At 41.2% G+C, this 24903-nt stretch overlaps 2 protein-coding genes across 2 annotated transcripts in view; both read left to right on the top strand.

Moving 5' to 3' along the window:
- LOC132577939 (engulfment and cell motility protein 1-like) overlaps positions 1-16567 on the top strand; it is a 262139-nt gene extending 245572 nt beyond the window's left edge. Inside the window, exon 17 of the mRNA XM_060247729.1 lies at positions 16481-16567. Coding sequence (XP_060103712.1) covers positions 16481-16567 — 87 coding nt within the window. The remainder of the gene's footprint in view (positions 1-16480) is intronic.
- ELMO1 (engulfment and cell motility 1) overlaps positions 15385-24903 on the top strand; it is a 90960-nt gene continuing 81441 nt past the window's right edge. Inside the window, exon 1 of the mRNA XM_060247647.1 lies at positions 15385-15709. The gene's annotated coding sequence lies outside the window, so the exon portion shown is untranslated. The remainder of the gene's footprint in view (positions 15710-24903) is intronic.

Raw genomic sequence — 24903 nt, 5'->3', positions numbered from 1 at the left:
CAAGAATCATTTTGTCTGCATTTGGCATCTGATATTTTCACATGTTTTGGGGGTTAATCAGAAGCCAGAATGAGTTCAAAAAGTGGGGAAAGGTTAAGATTGCTGTGTTTTCCTGCTAGTGGTGAATCAGAAAGACTGATGTTGGTGTACAGGTTAGAACAGACCTCTTGTGGACACCCGGTGACATATAAATAACCAGGAAATGAATAAAAGTGCATAGCTGAAATATCAGGGAGTTCCTTGAGCTTGCAGAATACTATTTTCGATTCCAGTAATCCTGTTTGCTTCCACAATCCAGGCTGCATAAAATAAAGAAAAGAGGCTGGCAGGAGCTACAATTGACCTATACTTCCAGTGCCCTGTTCTTTTGAAACTGAAGTTCCAGGGCAAGTTCTAATAATTCAGTTTACTGACTCATGATGGGAGTAGAAAGGAATTCAACAGGGCCATAGCCAAGAAGGACCGATAAACGGAGAGGGATATCGGGCAAGCCCTGACCTATATGAGCCAGACTAATCTGATCATGCCAGATCTTGGATGGTCAAACCTGGTTAGTACTTGTACACCAAGGAAGTCCAGGGCTCCAGTGAAGAGGCAGGCAATGGCAAACCACCTCTGTTTGTCTTTTGCTTTGAAACCCCTAGAATCACCATAAAATGGCTGCAGCTTGATAGTGTTTTCCACCACCAGTATAGGACAGTGAATTTCAACCAATGGTACACATACCCCTAACTGGATGCAGGGCTTCCATCTCCATAACAGTTACTTAGAATTAGTTCAATATCAATCCCCATGTCCGCCTGCAATGATAAATACAATAACAGCATGCCTGTAAATATATAAATGCCCTTCTCAGAAGAACTGGGCTGTTTTGTTCCTATGACAGTGGTTCCTGTTTCTTTGATAGAGTGATGGTGGAATATGACATCAGAAGCTTGCAAATCGCTAATATAGTGTATGAGTTCTTGTGCTGGGAGGGTGACATGGGAGAATTTCCCATTTGATTTGGCCCTAATGTATTTGTTACTTCCTATTTAGATGAGACAGGAAAAGGAAAGCTGATTTTTAAAGAAATAACAAACATTCTTAATTGTCACTAAATATAGTTTAGGCTCGTTGCTGTATTCAAAGAAGATTGAGATTTCAACGTAAAATCTTTCTTCTGATGAGTGTAATCAAACGTATATCCTTTGTAATGTTAAGATTGTGTCACACTCTACAATTCTAGGCCTGAACTGTGGTCATTTGTTGCAAACACTGTTGAGCTTTCCTAGTAGTTGAAGGATGAATTGTGACTTAAAATTTTAAAAAATCAAATACAGAATCCGTTGTCTAGAATATAAACCTCTTCCTTTCACTTATTCCTACTGAAGGACCTTCACTTCAGAGATGTTAACAAAGGCATTTTATTGTTTCCTTGTGGGCCTTTTGCAAATTTGCAAAGTAGATGAATGTAATTACTTCTCTGTTGACCTTCTGAAGAAAATCTGTTTTGCACGTACTCAAGGGAAATGCTGATGAATCGGGAATATTGTACCTGTTAGCGTTGTTAGACTTTCATTTGACAAGAATGACTCTAAACTGATGGCAGTACTGCAAAATACAATGTCCTGGTAAGAGTACATTTTTCCATTTCCTGCTCTTGGGCAAGATTAGTGCAAATTAAATTCCACATTATCCCTCCTGAGGTCATTACCCTCTACTGTGCAGTTTAGGACACCAATAATTCCTATACATACACTGCTTTATCAATTAGGCATGATGTGAATATAAGCCGAAACATTTTCTTTGTAATTCTAATTTATTTCACCGCAGTCTGCTAAACAGTTTATGTAAAATGAGTGAGGTTTCTAATTGAAAGAGTGCCTCTAATCAACTACAGTGGGAACCTGTTAGGAAGACAATAATTGGGTGCACTGAGGGTTATCGGGTCTACTTCATTAGAATCATTTTCTCTGAAAGGGCTTTGGAGCTCTGTGTTATGCAGGTTAGCATATTTTTCAGCAATTATATTAATGTAAGCAACATTTTACATTTGCTTCATATTCAGGGTACTTCCATCTTAGCATATTGGAAATGTAGCAAACGCATTTTAAATGGATATTTATAAAAAGAGCTTTGCTTCATTCACCACTCTTTCTCTGTTCCTGTCCTTAGACCCACTGATTTGTCACTTTCCAGGGGGCACTTTCAGCCTGTCAGATTTTCAGATTCTTGCGTGCCTCTCTGCCTCACCACGTTTATTGGAATGCAAAATCTCTTCCACTATGCAATCTGTCCTTGGAAAGAACTGGCGATTTAGCTGGGGTCTTTTAAATTCGTTGGTATGTTTTAGAGTGAATGTGAACTACTGCTTTGGACATATATTTGGAAAGGCAGGGTACAACATTTCTAACAATGTAGTAGTAATAATTAGAGAGACACTGTATAAAATTAATGTGCCACAGCCTGGTTCATTTGCTACTTTCTCCTTGTAGTGATGGGAAAAGACAGACCCATGCTTCAGTCTTGCTCCAGTTTGAAATTTTTTCGTGGAAAATGATGAGTGAATACAGTCATGGATAACCGACCAAGATGCTGTCTTGAGTACCACAAATATTGATACTTGGAACACTGTTGTCCTCTCTGTGCCTGGAGAAATACAAGATGAATCGCAGGAGTAACAATATTGATTTGTATTTCATCAGTTGTATTTAATCTTGCCATTCCTCACTGAACCCCAGGTCCCATATGGATTTCACCCACATGGGTTCCATGATCCCTAGCTTAGCCTTTCCATTGGTCGAAAGTGGCCTCTCCTGCCTATTTCACCAGTGGAAAAGCTGGTAGGATACAGTCTATTAACAGAAAGGTCCACAGAACCACCTGGATCTGTTCAAAGCACTAACAAATTTGAAAGCCTTCTTAGCCCAGACTCAGCACAACTTGTGTATAAAGGATCTTGGTCTGGGAAGCCCTGTTGGTGATTCTTTGCTGTACGCGACGTGGGGAGAATTCTTCCGGAAGTGTTGTGTGGTTCAAGGTGCTATCATTTGGTTTTAAAATGGCTGGCTATTTTCCCATTGCACATTCTGTCAGGCAGATTCAAAAGAGATTTTGTGTTAAAGCGCCTTAAAGGACATGAAAGCATTCTAAAACTTGATCTGCAATGCTTATTCTTGTCAAATATGTGGCCTCTATCTATCTATCTATCTATCTATCTATCTATCTATCTATCTATCTATCTATCTATCTATCTATCTATCTATCTATCATCATCATCATCATCATCATCTCTCTCTCTCTATCTCTCTCTCTCTCTCTCTCTATCTATCTATCTATCATCTATCTATCTATCTATCTATCTATCTATCTATCATCATCTCTCTCTCTCTCTCTCTCTCTCTCTCTCTCTCTCTATCTCTCTCTCTCTCTCTCTCTCTCTCTCTCTCTCTCTCTCTCTCTCTCTATCTATCTATCTCTATCTATCTATCTCTATCTATCTTCTATCCACATACATGGCATGTTATAGCAGAAACAGCACAAGGTTTTGTTTTGTTTTTAAAGTTCAGGTGCTTTTTGAAGAGGTGCTTTTTGAAAATCAATCAGGGCAGGTTTAACCAGTGAAACTTGGCCTGGCCATTTTTTTTTTTTTTACCAGCTACCAGAAAAGAAAGAGGTAAGAACGTTAGCACCCATAACCCCACCCCCCCACCCCCAGCTGCTATGTTTTGCCCCCTGGCTTCATCCCTGTACCTGCAATGGGCTTCACTTTGAAATTCACAGGACTGTGCCTAGGTAAAAGATTATACACACACACACACACACACACACACACACATATATATATATCACAACTTGGCAAAGGCTGATTTGACACACACACAAAGATGTCACTGCCTTGGTGTGGGGGTAATAGGAACAGTATTGATTGGAGTATTCAATTTGTCACATTTTTTTTCAGTAAGGAAAATAAAGTATGCTTCATTGAAAAGGTGACTGGTGGGCATTTTCTAGAAAGTGACTGATCTGTTCAGTCATGGAAGAAAGGCCACAGATCACAAAATAATTAGCATTGTGATTGAGTAACTGAAATCCTGAGTAGATCCAGGCCTATTTTTTGTAGCAGGAACTCCTTTGCATATTAGGCCACACACCCCTGATGTAGGCAAACCTCCAAGAGCCTACAGGACTCTCAGTACAGGGCCTACTGTAAGCTCCAGGAGGATTGGCTACATCAGGAGTGTGTGGCCTAACATGCAAAGGAGTTCCTGCTACAAAAAAAGCCCTGAGTAGTTCTATAGACTTTTAAAATCCCTTCTACACTTTTAATATTATAGATGCTACAGGTGTTCTCTAGCTCTGCATTTGATTGTGTTATTTTTTCTTCATGCCCCTCTATTGCCGAATAAGGTGCGATCCTCCAGGAATCTCAGATGATTCTTGCTCATTGCAATCATGTTGCAGCACTCAGTGACAGACTCTACTCATTTTCTAGTCCTTATCAAGGAATACCAGAGTTGTGCCACAAAGAAGCCAGCAATGGCAAACACATTACTGATATGGTCCAAGTTGTAACGATGCTTAGGAGTGACCACTGTAGATCTGGCTGAGCAGCTGATCAAGAAGCATGTAGCTCAGTGCATCATTTGTGATACCTGTGGGCTGGGCAGTTCTTCAGTCATTTCAAGAGCCTCAGATCTTTGTTTTGCAAAACCGATATCTAGCTGTACTGGTGAAGAGGGTAGTCTTGAAAATGCTTCTTTAATGTTGAAACAAAATCCATCCCCCATTCTTCAGACACAAAAACTCAAACATGAGCCAGTGACCAAAGTGCAGAAATAATGCTTAACTATGGGCAGCACTAACCATTGTCTTAACCCTGGCTGAGACCTCAGATATGCTGTGATACCATGGTTTAGCTTGCAAAGTTAACTAGAACTTGCTTGTCACACAGGGATCAGGAGGAAACCACACCTTTAACCATAGCTTGTTTTAATAGATGTAACACTAAATATGGTTTGCAAAGCCACCACAAACCATGATTAGACATTGTGGTTTTGGGCCAGCCTTGAACTGTGATTCATATACATCTGTATTACTCAACCATAGGTAGCCACTGATTCTTGAGTATTCACAGCAAAGTTACATATTTGCCATATTTTCTGTGGATGTGGTTTGTTTTACAAGGAGACACTCTCCCTGAAAGGGAAGGGAAAAGAATCACATGTGCAGACTAGAAGTAATCTTCAGTTAATTTTACAGCATATCTTGAAGAAGGACAGGTGTTGGCTTTAGTAAGTTTCTCAGATGAAGGAGGTGGAACATTCCATAGCGGCGGAATGCCCACTGATAATGATCTTTCTGTGTACCTTTGAAGAATTGAGGTGATGCATACTTGCTTGATCTTAATACTAATTCATGCAGCCACTTTTTCAGATGTATTGTTAACATTTGTGGTAATGCTTCTTGATTCGTCCAGGCTGCAGGTGAATGTAATGAAATCATTTGAGCATGCTGCTGATAGCTCAGATCCTAATTAGCATGCCATTGCAAATGCTTAAAATATGTCTTTTGAAACAAAATGGGAAATGATGATGATAATGATGATATTGGATTTATATCCCACCCTCCACTCCGAATCTCAGAGTCTCAGAGTGGCTCACAGTCTCCTCCCCCCTCCCCACAACAGACTCCCTGTGAGGCGGGTGGGACTGAGAGGGCTCTCACAGCAGCTGCCCTTTCAAGGACAACCCCTGCCAGAGCTATGGCTGACCCAAGGCCATCAATTTATATGAAAGTCATGCAGACAATTTTTTTTTTTTTACTATGGTCACAAAGTGATCCTGTGTGTTGATCATGAGTCCTTGGAGAGCACACCATAGATCATGTGTTTGCTGATAATCACTAGAGGAAACCAGCAACATAAAAGAAAACATGGGGTTTTTTTCCATCAGCCGCTGAAGTGATGTAGGTTGACTTGAGCCATCACTGCTTCTTGAATAATGGATTGCACTGAAAGAGGTCGTTCGCAGTGCGCTTAAGGTGTTGATGGAGATCATATCATCACTGTGTATTTTTTGCTTCATATATTCATATTTCAGCTAAATTAGCAGTGTGCAGCATATGGCTCTTTGCTGCATGAATTCCCGCCGATGTAAATGTCAGTAAGCATATAATACTAGAGTTTCATTTTGTAAGTCACAGTGCATGGAATATCAGCCTGAGAGCTCCCCAGACTATAGACCACATTATAGATGAATAAAAGGGGGAAAGGAAGGGATTATGTTTCAGTGTTTGTTTCAGTTGAAATAAGGTTATCACAGTGAATAGTGCTCTTGACAATGAGATTTTTATAGCTTTTCTTTGTGGAAACCGTTGTTATATTTCTGCTGTTGGTTCCCTTCTACTGCAATCAAAATGGCATAGCTGCCTCGAGAAGGGAGGCAATCTCATTTTGTCCTAATGCAAAAGTCTCTGTCTTCCAAAGCCTATGTTTCTTTTATTGCCTTGATTGCACATCGTTGCTGATGTACAGCTTTACGTGGAGTCACAAAGTTGGCAGGGACCAAAGGGTCACAGAGTTTAATCTCCTACCCAAGGCAGAATGACACTCAGACCAGCCCCCCAAAAACTAAGGGTGATGGTTACTAGAACAGCACAATCAGGGCTTTTTTTCTGGTGGAATGCAGCAGAACAAAGTTCTGGAACCTCTTCATGGGAACGAAATTATCAAAAAAATGTTTAAAAGTTCATGAGGGCAGCTCTGTTTCTCCTTCCTCTTGAGAGTTCCAGCACCTCTTTTTCCAGATTAAGAAAAGCCCTGAGCAGAGTTACTACTCCTTGTGGTTGGATCCTTTCATATTTCTCATATTTACCGTATATTCAGATTGGTCTGTTCTGATCTCACAACCATGCTGGCTAGATACCCTTTGATACCCTTTTCTTATGGTCAGGTAGGTAATTTATATGCCCACTGAGTCTTGGTTTCAATTTTTTTTTAATCCTATCTATAAATATTTTGAAATGGAAAATAGTTCCCATTCATCTGGTAAGTAATGTGCTGGTAATTTTTATTAATTATTTTATGTGGCAGCATTTGACAGCAAGAAGTGGACTGATTCATACATTTGATGCAGTGTCAAAGCAGCCATGAATTTTGTTGTTGTTGCACTGGTTGGAGGTGACAGGGATTATCATAAACCAGGGGTGGCCAACGGTAGCTCTCGAGGTGTTTTTTGCCTACAACTTCCATCAGCCTCAGCCATTGGCCATGCTGGCTGAGGCTGATGGGAGTTGTAGGCAAAAAAAACCACCTCGAGAGCTACCATTGGCCACCCCTGTCATAAACAACTCAGTTCATATTTTTAAGGGTTTCTTGGATATAGTGAATCAGTATCACAACATTTAGTTCAAATATTGACCAAAGATATCTATTCATAGTGGTTTCACCACTCTGGTAAATGTGTGAATTGATGGTGCACCATTTGTGGAGAAAAGCCCTCCACTGTAGAATTGCACTCTAAGAGATGGAATGCAGCACAACTCCCTGAGTGAACTCAGAGGGAATTAAAGTTTTAAATTAGAGATGGGCATGAAGCGTTCCATGAATCATGATTCGTGCATGAATTAGGTTGATTCATGGTTTATTTCAAACTGGTTTATTTGCTCACACCATGTCCAAACTGGAAAGCAAACAGCCTTTTTTCCTTGTTGGGTTGTTTGGCTCGTTTTTCTGCTTCGTTTTCCCAGACAGCCTGGCACTGATTCAATCAATTTCTAGGCAATGCTAAGGGTTGACTTCTGGGAGCCCTAGAAACACCCATAGCGGTTGTCCATAGCTTGATTGGCAGCTCTGGGAGCCAATCATGGAGCTCTCATTCTACGACACAAAGATAGAAGAGTTAGTTGTTGTAAGAGCTGAAGCTGAGCTTTACTTGGGGCACCTCCTTTGGGGGGCTATAATTCGGGCATTCCAAATTTGGTCTACGCCAAACTTGGAGGGCAGGTGGAGGAGAGCCTCCTGAAGACTCCCAGTGAGTTTTACACCTCCTGAACCAAACAAACCAATGAACCACAAACTGGTTTGGGCAACCATGCAAATCACAACACAAAGCACCAGTTTGGACAATCTGATGGACCACAAACCAGCATTTTCCTGTTCCATGCCCATCCCTACTTTAAATGCTTGCTGAGTTCACTCACAGTTGTGCTGCTGCTGTACAACTCGGCAAGTGAACTGAACAACCATTTAAAGTTTAAATACTTGCTTAGTTTGCTCAGAGAGTTGCCGTGATGATGCAACACAACTGCATGAATGAACTCAGAAGGCATTTAAAGAAACCACAGTCTCTTTAAATACCTTCTAGCTATGCCCAAATAAAAGCTGATTCATACCAGCTTTTATTTGGCCAGGGCTATTTTGGTAGCCAAGTACAGATCTCTGATCTGTATTCAGCTGAATAAATACCCGAAAAACACCGCTAAAGTATTTTGGGGGGTTTTATTTGATTTGGTATATACTGAGCTCACACCCCTAGTGTCAAGTTTGGAAGTGACAGCTTGGGATGTTGAAGTTTATTGAGTCAGCTGTAATATTTAATCTTAATTGTATTGAAATTAGCACCTGAATTGTTTTAACTTAATGTTTTAACTTGTTTTATTATGAATTGTGAGCCTCCCTGAGCATGCCTTGGCAGGGAGGGTGAGATATAAATCAAATAAACCTAACCTAACCTTAGGTACTTGTGTGTCTGGGTTTTATATGCTCCTGTGGGTTTTTTCCCTGTTATAGAATAATGTGGTAGTGTGAGAGAATGCAGGCTACAAATAGATAACCTTAAGTTGGGTGGATGAAAGGGAAAAATACTAGTTTGGGGATGGTGGGTTTTTATGTGAAATAGTCTTTCCCAGGTAACAAATAAACATGGGCACAGCATGTCCACCAGATGGCAATTGTATTTATTTATTTTCCATCTCAAGTGGTTAACTCCAACTAAAAGCCAATTACAGTATAATGAAAGCAACAATGCAATAGAAATAGAAAATGTCATAATTTATAAACCAACACTTTTGATTGAAATGCCTACGAAACAGCAAGGTCTTAACCAACCACCTGTACCCCAAGCACCTGGTCATGTTAATTTATGCATTTCTCTCTAGAAGAGAATGTCACAATCTGGAGGTCATCATTTACAAGGCCCTGCTCTTAGTAAATGACAGCATTGCCTTTGACAAAGATAGAAACTGTAATTGAGTCCCCAAGCCTGAGCTCACTTCCCTCTGCAGAGGGAAAGTTTGTAAAGGAGAAAACATGACTTCAGATATCCTAAACCGTGACTGTTTTAAAGACCAACACAGTGAATGTTAGCTGAAAGCCATTGGAACGCTCACAAAAGTGATATAATATTTGCGTTCAGTCCACTTCAGGTCAGTCCTCCTAAACCAGGACTTAATTTTTTTAAAAGAGGGAGAAATGGAATTGTGTGCCATAGAATTCAGTGATGACATGACTCCCAAAATTTCTGGACAACTTTGCCCAGATGTTTTGTAGATGCTGAATATTATGAGAGCAGAATAGTTTTTGTAAGAAACCCCTCCCTCCCATCCAAACAACTGCCAACAATTAGAATGGTAATCTCCTAGGACCATCTATTGAAACCTACCTACAATTCATAGGAGTAGAACCACTGCAAACTGGTATCCACCACTTCCTGTTCTTGCTGTGTATTAAGAAAGATATTGCGGTTGATGATATTGAATGCCCTCGAGAGGTTCAGGAGAATCAACAACATCACCCATACCCTGTCTATCTCACAAAAATTGTCAACTAGGGTGATCATAGCAGTTGTCATCCCAGATTAAGGGGAGGAAGCCAGGCTGAAATGATGTATAAAAATGTTAAATGCTGATAGATAGATAGATAGATAGATAGATAGATAGATAGATAGATAGATAGATAGATAGATAGATAGATAGATAGATAGATAGATAGATGATAATGCAAAAGCAAGGCCTGAGGTCCAGCAATATTGATTTCCTCTTACTGTGATTTGGTACTTGACTTAGATTTGCTTGTTAACAAGTCTGCTTTTATCACTCTGACATTACCGCTGTGTGCTTTGTATAGTGATTTTAAAAATTATATCTTCCTCCTTCTACGGAACTAAAGGTGCCATTCATCAGGTTCCCAGGTGGTCTTCCTACCCAGGTACTGACCAGTCCCTTATCTTATGCATGGTTTCTGTATCATGTGCAGTCAGACTCTGCCTTGAGATTATAGCAGTAAGCAAGCTCACCTTTGAAGCAGAATTATGTTATGTTCAGTTTTTGCAAGCAACTCTTGGTTTTTGCATCCATTTCTAAAGCTGGCAGTGATTGGAAACAGTGTTTTAATGGGCTACTTCTTGCTTTGTCAGTATTTCTAAAATGACATTCAAAGTTATGAGTGAAGAAGTGCAAGAAAGCAAGTAGGCTAAATGTCATGTGTTGGACAGTTAGCTAAGTACAAATGGTCTGCACATGTCTCTTGCAATCCTTCCCCTTTCCATAGTGATATTCACAGGATAAGTGGCATCCCTGGCATATGGATGGTTGTGAGAGAGGAAGATAGGACTCAGGGGACTAGTTCATGGGAAGCTTGCTAGAAGGAAGGAAGCTGTGAACAGCTCCAACAGTCATTAGAAATATTAGCCAGAAAGTAGACAAAATTGGCCTCATGTGTGGGCTGAATCTGAAATAGGTTTGTTGGAGAAGGAAGTTCACAGAGTGCTTCCCAACAGCCGGTCCTTCCTACTTGAAAGAACAGTGTCAACAGTCACTTGCAGTTTTCTGAAGGATATGCTGAAAAAGTTGGCAGTACAAATCTAATAGAGAAAACTATATAAGTAGCATCAGTTGTACTTGTGCATTGCAGTGGAAGGGAGAACTTGCCTATTACTATCCTTATCATTCGTTTAGCATTTTCAGTATGAAAGATACAAATGTTTATCCCGTTCCTCCATACATTGATCCTGAAAGGTGGGCCATTATATCCCCATGACCAATATGTGTGCTTTGTCTTTTTTGTAAATGGTTACTTAGGTTGGGAAACGACATCTTTGGTGCCTTCTTTACTTTATTTGGAACAAATGGATGGTCCTCCCTTCCTTCTTTTGGTGGCAATATTAATGTTTGTTTTCTTTCACTGGGTGTCATTATAATATTTCACTTCTACCATCAGTATGGATTACTAGCATCTACTGCTGGATTGGATCCCATGAAATTGCTCTGCTAGTGCAGGCGCTTACATCAGCGGCAGCCTCCTCTTTCTGCCAGAGGAAAGCACAGCTTGCTAATGGAACAGATACATAGGCAGCAACCCACTACCAACAAAAAGGGGTCTATGGAATAAATGGAAGCTATCAGGTTGAGGTTTTTATTAATTATTATTTATTGTCTTATTAATGTTGCAAGCCGCCCTCTTGCAAGGTAGGGCAAGATAGGAATTGAATAAAATAAGTAAATAAATCACTAACTGCAGTCCGGTTATGTGATATTCAAACAAGCCTTCCTGGGAAAGCTAGAAGAAACAGGGAGAACAGTCAGGGTAGGGGAATGGAGAACGGGTCCTAGGAAGAATGATTGATTACTTGGGTTTCAGTTTAGTGATGGAGGTGGATTTGGAATGTGAAGAGTTCAGAATATGAACATTGTCATTCAGAAAATTCTGCTTTTTCCCAGTTCATAAAGCCATTGCCTAGGGTTGCCAGCTCAGGGTTGGGAGATACCTAGAGGTTTCTTTGGAGGGTGGGGCCTGAGAAGGGCAGGGTTGGCAGAGGGATTTCAGTGGAATCCATCTCCCAAAGCAGTCATTTTCTCTAAGTGAATTGATTTATGTTACTTGGAAATTAATTGTAATAATGGGAGATTATTTCCTTTGTATACACTTACCCCATTACAAGGAAGACTCAGATCACTCCAAATTTGAGTGTAGTCTGTAATAAGGTTCTGTACCATCCCCACCACTCACCAACCTTCCCTGCCAGTCCCTTCTCAAACAAAAAGAAATCCTTCCTAAAAGTGATGCAGGTGGGATGGGCTCGCCAGAAATAGGAGAAATCTCCAGCATTCCTTATAAGTAACTGAAATTGCACTCTGAAATTGCTGAGCCTAAAATACAACTCTATGCATTGCAACTCTTAACACCATAAGAAATGTCCAATGCTTCATATCATCCTGTTGCTGGTTTAGAGCAGAACCATCAACTTTGCTAAAATAATCAATGTACTTCCTACACTCTGTTTTCAGTGGATGAAAAGGCTTTGCACTGAACTTTGTTTTCATTACTGGTTTGTTTTCCCCTTGCCAAATATTTCATGTAGCCCAGTTTGCCAGTATCCGCATAATGTTTTTTTTTAAATGTTAGACTGAAGATACATTCTGCCATGGGAAGTAGGCCAGTTTGCACAGTTGCTGTGCAATGCCAATTTAATGCACTTGAGTCTTGCGAAAGAAATTCCACAGAAGTTATCTGAAAATGTGCAAGCAGCAACATCGCTTGTGGATCTCAGTGGACACCAACACTGTGGAATCTCAGCCAGTCCAGTTCATGTGTGGTGTGGTGTGAAGTGTAATCCAGTCACAACTGAATTACAGTAACTCCAGAGGGTTTTCAAGGCAAGAGACATTCAGAGGTATTTTGCTGTTGCCTACCTTGCATAGCAACCTTGAGCTTCACTTGGTCTCCTATCTGGGTACTAACCAGGGTCAACCCTGGCTTTCAAGATCTGATGAGATCTGGCTAGCTTGTGCCATCCAGGTCAGGACCCTTCTTAGTATTTTCCACACTTTGTTCCTCTGCCTCCTAGAAACACATTCTCATGCTGATACCAAGATGGAATGCCACTGATTTCAGAGATATTATAGCATTGGGAAAAGTGCAGAAAAGGGCAACTAGAATGATTAAAGGGTTGAAACTTTCCTTATGAAGAAAGGTTAAAACGCTTGGGGCTCTTTAGCTTGGAGAAATGTCAACTGAGGGGTGACATGATAAAGGTTTACAAGGTTATGCATGGGATAGAGAAGGTAGAGAAAGAAGTGCTTTTCTTCCTTTCTCAGAATACGAGAACTCGTGGGCATTCAATGAAATTGCCAAGCAGTCGGGTTAGAACTGAGAAAAGGAAGTACTTCTTCACCCAAAGGGTGATTAACATGTGGAATTCACTGCCACAGGAGGTGGTGGCGGCTGCTAGCATGGACAGCTTCAAGAGGGGATTGGATAAACATATGGAGCAGAGGTCCACCAGTGGCTATTAGCCACAAGGTATAGATGGAACTCTTTGTCTGAGGCAGTGATGCTCTGTATTCTTGGTAGTTGGAGGGGGGGCAACAGTGAGAGGGCTTCTAGTGTCCTGGCCCCACTGGTGGAAGTCTGGGCACCTTGCAAAGTTTTGAATGTGTGACCCTGATGGCAGGTCCATTGAAACCTGTAGATACAGGATTGTATTAGTCTCAATAGTTTTTTTTAAGGAGATGCTTTACTTTTCTAGGTTATAGCATGTGTTTCCTGAACGAATTGACCTGATGAACAGATTTGCTTATCCTGGTTTTTGCTTTGATTGTATCAGCTCTCCTTGATTAATAAAACTCTACCATCCGTGGTTGCCACACTCCAGGTGGAAATTTGCTTGCTTAATAGCCTCTTACGTAAAGAAGTAGGTCATGGAAAAATCTGTCAACCCTATATCTTCCCAGGCAAACCTCTAAAGATTTCCATGCTGTACCAGCACGGATTAATTTTCAGTTGCCAGTGTTAACAGTGACTTGAAGTGGGGGGGGGGGGGGGCGTTCTTGATTTAGATGATTGTTTTCAGTTATTTTAATTGTTCACAGTTTTGTTCATAGTTGATCGTTTTGCATATGTTCTTCATTAGTACCGGGCTAGAAGGGAAAAGAAAAGAGCAAATAAATTTACAAACTGCGTGTTTCCTGTGTGCCACAGCCTTAAGCAAATAGTGTTTGCATTTCAATGCTTTCCACATGGGAACAGGCTACTGTGGTTTCCCTATTGCCTCTGCAGGTGCCTGTAAAGTGCAGTGGCAAATGGGGCTTGGCAAGTTTCCCTGGATTTTCCTGATGGGCATGTGTGCTTTTTTTCAAGTTTTTTTTTTTAAATGGTAATTGACATGCCAGTATACTATTATATATGAATATGTCAGTTACCGTTTTTAAAAAGAAAAAAAAAACCTTTGATGGCATGGGGCAGGGAAGCTCCCATGGAAAGCAGGGCAGGAAAAATGATGCTATTGCACACAGACCGCAAATATCCAGTCTTTCCTGTCCTCATGACAGCTATCCCAGCTTTGCCGTGATTTTTCCCAAAACATCACAGCAAAGGTTTGGGAAAGACTGAGGACAAAATGGGAGAGAAAGATGGGGAAAGCATGAGAACACCACAAAGAAATGTGCTAACACCATCCGTGCCAGGGCAAACTACCCCTGTGCAAGTCACTTTATGTAAACTTGTAACTATGTATGTTGTGGAAGTCTCTCTGACTTATGAAAGCTGGAGGATTTAATATGAAGTATTTTGCACAGTGAGCCAGAAACCTTTGTCTCTGACATCCTAGTTTTGTGTGTGCAAGAGAGGGGGAATTCAGACATGCAGTTTCGCCCCCCTTGCAGTTTGAAATTATCCAGCTTCGCTGCACCCCTGAGTGTTCCAGTTGTTCATTTCAGCTCTTAAGTAAAAAGATTTGCCAGCATATATCTTGTCTGCTGTACTGTTATATAAGGAATTAGGGACAGCACGACTGAAACCCAAACTGATTGACAGTTTCAAATTTTAATTATTATGCTTTTTTAGAAATTTGCAGTAGCCCCCCCACATCTCTCAAACATTATTCAGGTTTTTCTACTCTACTGTTGTCACCTATTGGATGTTTTCAGCTGTAGCCATGTAAATGTGTAATTAGTGATTGCTAGTAGTGTGCCCTTGCACGAACACTTGTGTTTGTACACACATCCACGCATGCTCTCTCTCTCTTCTGTCTGTCTATATTTCAGGTTTTATCTGTCATAGCACGCATATAAAGTAAACTCCCAATCAGATAAGCAGTCAGAGGGGGCTGGAAGGAGATGAGATTGCATTTGATTATGAGGCTGGCAGCAGATGTTCTACACAAATCCAGCTCACTGCATCCAGTCAGTTTCCATGGTGATGGAATCAGTAATTGTTGAGCTCAGGCGCTCTCCCTCCTCTTCTCCCTACAAGGTGGAAGCTGGGAATGAATCCGAACCCTCCCTAGACAATTCCTCAGCCCTAAAAATATAGCAGGATAGCTATCGTGGGGAGGGACACGCTGCAAGAAAAGGCACTATTCTCTCTTCCCCCCCCCCCCCCTCTTTCTGATATTGGGTGCATTGCTCTCCTCCTAGGAAATATGGACTCTGAAGATGCTAAATAAATGGGCAGGAGTTTCCCTGAAAAAAGCAGGCTCACTGATTGGCTGCTGTTTGCGAGGTGCTTGCCAATCGGAGCACAACTGGGCATCGGCACTCTAAACATAAGCAAAGCTACATGCTTATTCTTTTTGACTTGAACTGAATGCCAGGTAAAGGTGTGCAAAGGAGCTCATGAAAGAGCATCAGAAACCATCTGCTGCTCAAGAATACAGTTCTTATTGCAGAGAAGCATTAAGTCATTCCCTCGCTGTGGTACCAAAGAGAAGGATGGAGCCACAGGATTTCTGTAAGTAAATATCCATGAATTCTTTAATTGAGTATTTCAGCCAGCATCCAGGATAAGCCCCAGACTGGCAAAACTCATTGAAGGTTTTATTTGTGTTTTAAAACCTAGCAAGACAAATTGTTCTTAATAGTTCTAGATTTACATAGGTACAATAAGTGCTAATTAGCTTACTATCGCTGTCTTCATTTGCTTCATTGTGACTGTTAGAGATAAAGACAGTTTTCTTTTTTTTTTAAAAAATCAACATTGAGTTCAAGTGATTTTTTAAATTGGAAAAAAAAAGTTCATCTTTCATTCCAGACCACATGGATTTAATTTAAAAAAAAAAAACCCTGAATGATTCTCTAATAATATTTATAATGTTCATGTTATCAAGGAGCAGGTTTACCACGTTTGTTTTAGTAACAGTACTAATGACAATTAATTCAGGCAAATAAACACAAAATGCTGTGTTTGTCTTGCTCTCCATAAATTACATTGCATTCTGTTTCCAGTTGCTTAAAATCTTTCAAATCAGAAATGAGAATTGTCATTTGTTGTAATCCTTGAACGGCATGCCACCTGTTTCTGCTGCAGGGAGTTTCTCCCATGTCTTGTGTGGGTTGGAAACTGGAACTTAACTCTCTTGCCTTATCAGCTTAGAGTCTAAAGTGCTAAAGCAAAAAGCGCTTTTCAGAAGCCTGTATGACAGATCTCCTCCTCCCCCAAGATGGGTTGGCTTCTATCCAGGATGAATTTTCTCTGTTTGGTGAGATCTTTCTTCTTTGCTAGGAAGACTATGTTGTTTATAGGTCTCTAACCTTTCAGAAGCACTGCACAGAAAAGAGACAGGAGGAGGAGGAGGAAGCTAAGGAATAATGTGGGTCAGGCAAAGTTTGTATGTCACTTTCCAAACTGCATGTGGCTAGAATCTTTAAGGCTCTCAGTTATTACATGGGATGTGGAAAGCTTTGCAAAGCACATAGTTTCTCATTATCAGTTTCGGGACAGTGGGATTGTTGAGCTCTTTGCTCCAGGGCAATGCATTCTCTCACACGGAGCTGGGTTTTCCCACCTATATTTCCAGTGCACTTGTTTGGTCCAGGTATTAACCATGTACATTGTGCAAGGCAAGTGTGTTGCTGTGAATGAAGCCTGATCTCCACTGAGCTGCTGAATATTTGGATTGTCTTTGACCAAACTGTGGTTCTCTGGAAACTAACTGAAATAGGAGCTATAGTAGGGAACATGCAGGATACTTGTATATGAATGTTTCAAGGGAATTCTAGAAGAGGGTTTTTAAAAGTATGTGGCATGATTAATACTTTCAATTTTGCTTGTAAATCCCAGATGTTCTTCATTCACATTTTATCTAGCAGTTTTGGGATACCAGCATAGAAAAAAGTAGGGTTGATGTGTTGTTCTTACTGGGGAATATAAGGTGTAACTCTGATGGAACTGTTGAAAATTCAAGGACACAGTGATGTGATCAGCCCCAATAACTTTGTTTATCCATTTCCTTTTTGTTGACCATTCTGCCACAGGTGATATTTTAAGCAGAGAAACAACACACCAATGTTCCCTCTAAGCTGTGGAGTCCTGTGAGCAAAACTTCTACTTCGTGAGTTACTGACATTAAAATTGTGAGCTACTGCATAAATTAGTTTACTCTGGGGCCATTTTTCCTAAGACAAAAATGTGTGAGCTGGAGGCTACAAAACTGTCAGCTAGCTCGCACTAACTCAGCTTAGAGGGAACACTGTGACCTGAACATACCTGCAGACTCTCTTGTGGTGAGATCTATAAGGGAATCTCTGAGTAGCATTTGTTGCTGCTACTAGTAAACCGTGCTCAGCGCTGTGAGTTGGGCACCTTTCACAAAGACTGAAACCAACAGGCAGTTTTAAATACACAACCAGATTGGCCTTTCTACCTCTGTCTATTTGTCATAACGAGGAAAAGAGGTCTATTTTAATGTCATCATAGCACAAATATATTGGGTTACTTCTTGTTGTGATTTAGAGATGTGATTTTAACAGACTATAACTCTGTCACTTTCAGTTACTATTGATAACCAAATACTGACTGCTAGAATTCCTGTGTTTCCTGTAACCTTGTTTGAAGGGGTTTGTTTACTTGTCTATCTCTGTGCATTTAACAGCTGGACAGCCAGGAGATTGAAGAGGGCAGGCTTTTAATTGTTAAGCTTTTGGTGATGGATCATAACTGCCCTATTGGTATCCAGGCATGGCAGTGGCTGAGTCAGAAAAACCCGTACTGCAGTTCAGAGTCTGTTACAAATGCAAGTCTGCATTTGAATGTTAAAATTAAGAGATTTATTTGTTGTCAGTGCAGGCTGGTGTGGGTTAGAGTCCAGCTTTATCAGCATTTTGGGTTTCAGAAAGCCAGGGGAATCATGCAAGTGTGAAACCTTGGCAAAAACAACTGGGATACACCCAAACCGAAGGGAGGCAATTGCATTAAGCCCTTTTTTGACTTGAATTTGTGTGGGGAACGCAGTGGTTAACTTCAAATTGGCGTGGATTCTGGTTTTCCACCAGAAATTCTCTTCGCAATGACTTTCACTTCCTATACCTTCCCTGAAGTAAAACCAACATGGCTAATACAGGTATTGTACAAAGTGAAACTAACTGTTGACTTTTCTCAATTGGCTTTCAGCTCTGTGCGTTCCTTGCTTTCAACCATTTATGTGGGCTTTCCAAAATATTTTTAAAAGCCGATTTCCACACATGTAATTCTCAAGTGTCATTCACACTGGCATACTCTTTGGAAGGATGAGAGCGCTGCAATCAGTGTTCCCTCTGAACTGAGTTAGCATGAGCTAGCTCACAATTTTTTAGCCTTCAGCTCACACATTTTTGTCTCGGCTCAGAAAAAATGGCCTAGAGCAAACTAATTTGTGCAGTAACTCACAACTTTAATGCCAGCAGCTCATAGCTTTAACGCTAGTAGCTCACAAAATAGAATTTTTGCTCACAAGAGTCCATAGCTTAGAGGGAACATTGGCTGCAATGTATCCAAATTGCCAGAAGGTCATCCAAAGCATTTAGCTGGTGAAATACCTTTTTTTTATGGGAGGGGCAGGATAAAAATGTCTCTTGGTTCATAGATGCAGGACTAATTATGTAGCACATTGAAGGCTGGATAGTGCAAGGATTCTACTATAGCTCATTTTCTTCTAGGATTTTCTTGACTATATTGGAAAGATGATATTCCTTCATATCAAAGGATTGCTTGGTAGTATAATATGAGCCAAATTACATTGCAGAATCAGAAGACATCCATATCATATCTGCACAGTGCAATCTTAAGATTGCTTTCCTAGGAGTAAGGCCCACTGAATAGATCTGAGTAAGATTCTGAGTAAACTTGCTTAGGATTGCTCCCAAAGCTGTATAATTCCTCTATGACAAGCTGAAGAAGGTATTCTCATTTTAACATGGCTGAAGAATTCAACTGATTGGAGAATACAAACTCCAGAGTACAAGCTGTTGTTCTGACCAAGAAAGATACTTGACTGACAGATTAATCACTTAAAGTCCATATTGAAGTGGATTCTGTTTCACAAGTTTTTAATTATACCTATTTAATCTTTTCCCTCTTCCCATGTTTGATAGGGCAGGGGTGTCAAACATGCAGCCCAGGGGCCGAAGCAGGCTCCCAGAGGGCTCCTAGGCTCTCGAGCAACTGGCTGTCATCTGCTTCCTTCTCCCTCTCTCTTGCTTCCTTCTGTTTCACAGCTTGCTTTGCCAGGCTTGCTCAATCACACAGGAACTACAGAGCAAATCTTCTATTGTCTCCACTGGCTGAGTCTCCTCCCCTTTCTGGTCCCCTGGGGAAGGAAAGAAAGAGCCAAAGCTTCCTTTGCCCAGTTCCCTGGATTGCACAGGAGAGATACAAAGAAAGCACCTTTAAGAACAATAAGTGCTAATGTTTTAAACATGTTTTATTTTAAGCTTTTAAAAAATCTTTTGTGTTTGTTTCTGTCCTTTATAAAGTGTATATCTCTGCTACTTGGCATTACATTTTATGACATACATGGCCCGGCCCAGCCCAAACCAACAAGGTCTCATTTATGTCGGATTCAGCCCTCATAACAAATGACACCCCTGCTGTAGGGTTTGATGAACCAAAAGATCATTGGAATTTAATACTATTCTGCATGGGTTAGCAACATCTTCACTTTTAGATCACACATGGCCATAATCCAAACTGTAGAATGGCAGGTGCCATCACAGTAGAGAAACAATTTAACAAAGCAATGACGAAAGCAACTTGCTGTAGATGATTGCTTGAAAGTTTGGCTTCTGGGAGAAGCCACTGAATGCTCCATTTTTTTGCCATGATAATTCTTGAAAGCACATTACAAGAAATGCACGGTAACTGCTGCCTTGACGTGGATAGCCCATTCTCCCCAGATCTTGGAGGCTTTTCAGGGTCAACCCTGGTTAGTATTTGGATGGGAGCTGACCAAGAAATACCAGGATTGCATGTGAAATGGACTTGGGCACAGGGAAATCTGGAGTATGACAATATCACATCATACAGTTTATTTTATTGCATGTTACTTTGGAGGAGGAATACTCTTGGCAGTCCTGTTTTCTGTAGAAGCCATTTTCGATAAAGTCAACCCTGATGCTTAAGAGAAAGGGGAAAGAAGATCGATTGCTTGATATATGCGGAAGGTCTCCTTTCCCTAGTTGTCTCCATTCTGCAAGGAAGAAATATTGTGTGTATCACCAGGACCAAATCTACATGGTTTTTGAGGGGGGGTGGGAAATTAAAAAATGATGCCCCCTTATGGGCCCATTCTATCTTATGGGCGCATAGAATATAATGGACTCCATACCCAATTTGGCGGGGCACCCCTCTGGCAGCACCCAGGGCAAGTGCCCCCTCTTCTCCCCACCCCCTCCCCCCAGATCTGGCCCTGTGTATCTGGCCCTTTTCCCTAGAACACATGGAATTGTTGAATCTTCTTCAGGTAACTAAAATAGTTCTGACTTGATATTGCATACAGGGGTAGAAAGGTTGTTCCATTGCCATTTCCGGCAGCAGACCCACTGAATTAAAGTGTTCCCTGGCCTCAACTAATCCAAATTGCAAATGGGGTTTAAAGTAACAAGATTTTGTATGGGTGCTTCCTTTCTCGGTGGGCTCAAACCAGAAAGTGGGAGGTGCTACTTCATCCTGATACCATCATACCAATGTAATCCTATCCCAGAGAGGCATTTGTAGCCTCATAACCAATGACTGTTACTTCTTCAGCCAAGTTGACAAAACTTGGCATTTCATTTCTTTGCACATGGGTCTTGCGAGGGGAAGATGAAAATGGACAATAATTAGCACCCTTCCATCTGTCTCCTTTTTTAAATAAACCAGAACATGCTTCCATTTGTAGATGACTTCATCACTTAAAAATAAAATACATTTTGACATGGATAAGATAAGATCCATGATTAATTGCAGGGTAATCCATGAACAGTGGGGTCATTCTTCCCTGTCACCATCAATTGCTTGCATTAGTTTCAGTGATCCATGTGAAGGATCAATAAAGCTAATGAAGAAGCAAAGGTAGATGGAGCCATGAAAATGCTCCAATTAGCTTGACACTTATTTTGTTCTGGGTTCCCCTCCCCCTCCCCGTATTAATCTGAAAACTTCTCTAAAGTTTCTTGAACAATAAGAAGTGTCAACTCTTGACAGTTTTTTACAGCCCTACAATTGTTCCTGCATTGTCTTGACATTCTGTGCAGCATGCAAAAGAGAATTTCTTGGCAGTTGCTTAGGACAGGAGTGGTCTAGGAACAAGCAGCCACGTGACTTACCTCCACTCAGTTGTCATTTGCAAGCAGAATGTTGCTCATCAGAGAGCTCTGAGAGTATTTATTGCAAATACCCTTTTATTCCTTCCCTTAAACTTTTTCTGCAACTGTTTTGTACGTATATCTTAAATGCTGTAGATGCCAAACAAACAATGAATTGCAAGTAAGGGTAAGATACAAAGTCACGTTATGGTCTTTGGTGGTTTAATGAAATAATAGGAATGAAACCATACGATATCTCTCGTTCCTTTTCTTGTACATGGAACATTATTGGAACCTCTTGATTTCACCCATTTCTAACGGGCAACAGTTATCGTCCTCCCTCTGAGATAGCACCAGCAGCAGCTCATGGTCTCCAAAAGCGGCAGCAAATCCCAAATTCCCTATGAGCAAGATCAGATGGGATCAGAGCTTTCCCCATAAGTTTTCTGCAGAGAAGGACAGATGGAGAAAGGGGGGAAAGGTTGACACCTTTTCTCCTGTCAGCAGTCTGCCCAGGCAGCCAAAGATGCCTTTTAGCTCTTCGTTTATCTTTGTCAGAATACAGTGGGACTGTTGATGGTTATTGAGTGTGATTTGCTCAGGCAAAATACTCCAAGCAGTGTTGCTATGGGAGGATTGATAAACAGTTCCTTTTCCTTTCCACTGAAGACTGTGGTGAGAAGCTCTAAATTGCCTGCATAGATCATAGTATGCTGATCTCATGGGGTGCAGCCAATACAGCAACAGCACATATAGAAATATGTAAGGCAATAATCCCACTGCAGAGCGCTATGGTCTTGATGCAAGCTCAGTCGTTATTTGAAGTTCACTCACAACACCCCAGCAAATAGAAGGTCAGGGTTATACACTCTCCCACTGTATTCTTTTCTCCCCTGCTGTTCTTCCAAGGAACGCATGGTGGTTCTCTGGTCCCCCTTGCATTTTTATTCTCACAATACTGCAAAGGTAGATTAGGCTGAGAAAGAGAGTGACTGGTCCAAGGTCACCTAATGAGTGTCACGATAGAAGGGAATTTAAAACCTTCGCTTTAACCTTCACATTGTTTTGGTCCCAGTCTGATACAGTAAGCATTGTATTACAACTGGGGATTGTTTCCAGCCAGCATTTTCACTCAATGTCACCCATTTTGCCTCCTTTCTAGAGCCCCATGGCTTTTGCCCATGTAGGTACCATGCTCTTCTGTGTTGCCTTTTTAATGGTCAAATGGGACCCCCCCCCCTCTGCAAAAAGTGGCTGGATCCAACCTGAGCTCTGTACACAGTAGCGTTGAGTTACTGCCTTTCCCTGTAAATATCTACACAAGTGGGTCTTGGCCACACAGAGCCCCAGGTCACAGTACTGGTTCTGCATGCTGTGGGGGAAGGATGGTGAAGCCCTGACCTGCTTGCCCACATGGCACACACACACAGTCTACATTTATTTATTTATTTATCCTGAGCAGGGCTGCATATGAGCTGCACCCACAGATTCCTAGCAACATGAAGGCGTTCATTTTAAGGTTTTTTTAAAAGTAAAATTCTAGCTTGAACATTTGTGACAAAAAAGCACGGGCAATGTCTGTTGTAGGATCTAAAGCGAGTCTGAATGGAATTTTCCATTCTCTAGGCTTGATGTTTCCTCTTGAAGATCTCTGGTGTGAGCTGAGGCAGCTTTTAAGGGTGTATTACATAACTGAATGAACAATGTTGTGTTGAAGTACAAAGAATCACTAGGGACTTTCATTAAGCTGGAAAAGTTGTAATTATATTTTGAGCTAACTTAATTTTTATTGTGAGACAAAAGGGCAATAGTTAGGACCGAAGCCCTGCATGAAACAAACAGATCCAATATCCTTTTCACTTCTACTGATGTAGTATCATTATATGCGTCTGGTACCATGTTCAAGTATCTCCCCCCCCCCCCCCCCCGAAGCTGTAAAACGTATACTATGGAATATCATTTAGCCAAAGTACCTTGTGCTGGTTCCTAAGACACAGTTTCAAGAGGCCATTAGATGCTGCACAAAGGATTTTTCAGCAAGCTCTCACATATTAGTAGCCTCCTATTCTGACCCACATGTGCTGCTTCCGATCCACATTTCCAAGAAAGCATGCTTGGAACATTTCCTCCCCACATATGGAAGTAAGATGAAACCCATGGGTGTAGCATTGCTGATTTGTTCAAGCAGACATCCACTACAATGGTGTGGCTAAAAGCGGGAAGGAGAGCGAGAAGGAATGAATGGTTATCAGTTTTACAAAAGGAACGTCTACATGGAGCCTAGGAATAAATGGAAGTGCCTTCAGGCAACAGGCTCTTAGTGCTGCAGTGCAAAGTGGGTCACGAAAGAACCTTTTGATATCATCCCCACCCCACTCCATTCTTGCTAAAGTAGTTTAGCTAAATTGGAAGACCAACACCAATTGTTGCGGTTTATGCACACCCTCTGAAATTAAACTACAATAAATAACATTCTAGGATGTCAGTGGAAGTAGATAATATTCTGATTCTGGCTTCCCCGTGCTTCTGCAGGCAGCAGAATGTATCACAGTGCACTGCAAGAGATTTGAGAGGGTCACATGTTGGCCCTTCTACTGTAGTCAGTGGCATCAAAACATTCTTCCCAGCAAGCAGCTTGATCAGCTCAGTGGGATTCCTCGATATATAAGAAAAAAGAGACTCCATTATGGTCCTCTATGTGTCAATAGCACAGCCACTTCTCCAGGCACTGCTGTGCTTTTGCACTGGAATAATTCCCAGTAGTCGGATCTAGCCATTGTGTTTTGCTCAGTCGTGCCTGGTTCTCCTCCTTACTACAGGGACCATCCCATATGGTTTTGCCTATGCAAGTCCCAAGATTTCAGCATAACCTTTGGGGTGGTCAAAAGGGAGCCCCCACCTCTATCTGTAATTTGGACAATATAACTGTAAGCCCACAGGGAGATGCGTATATAGCATTGGTTAATTTATTTAGATAGATTGGCCCTTAGTGTATAAAGTGGTGAAAGGGTATATCTGAGCACAGACAGAGCGCATTTCCCTCAGTGGTGGGTAGCTTAGCTCACTCATGCATGTTAAATATGTGGGGTAGAGACTAGAGAAGCTAGGCCGTTCTCTTCTGTTCAGTCTTCTTCCTCAGTGGCTTTCTTGCTGAAATGAACCTCTGACATTAAAACGGTGGGCAAACATACAGTCTGGGGCCAACATTCATCTTATGACGAGTGTATTTAAAAGGCTTTAATGGCTTCTTTCCATCACTTGCCAAGACTGTTCTCCCCAAGATGATTATTGTAAGATCTCAATTATCATCTTGGGGAGAACAGCTTTGGCAAGCTCAAAATGGTTCACAATGTTCACAATGGTTTCCATCCTTCATTTCCATTAGCC

Source organism: Heteronotia binoei, chromosome 10, assembly GCF_032191835.1.
Source record: "Heteronotia binoei isolate CCM8104 ecotype False Entrance Well chromosome 10, APGP_CSIRO_Hbin_v1, whole genome shotgun sequence".
In the NCBI taxonomy this organism is placed as follows: Eukaryota; Metazoa; Chordata; class Lepidosauria; order Squamata; family Gekkonidae; genus Heteronotia; species Heteronotia binoei.
The sequence above is the reverse complement of the archived record's forward strand: the minus strand, read 5'-3'. Positions and strand labels throughout refer to the sequence as shown.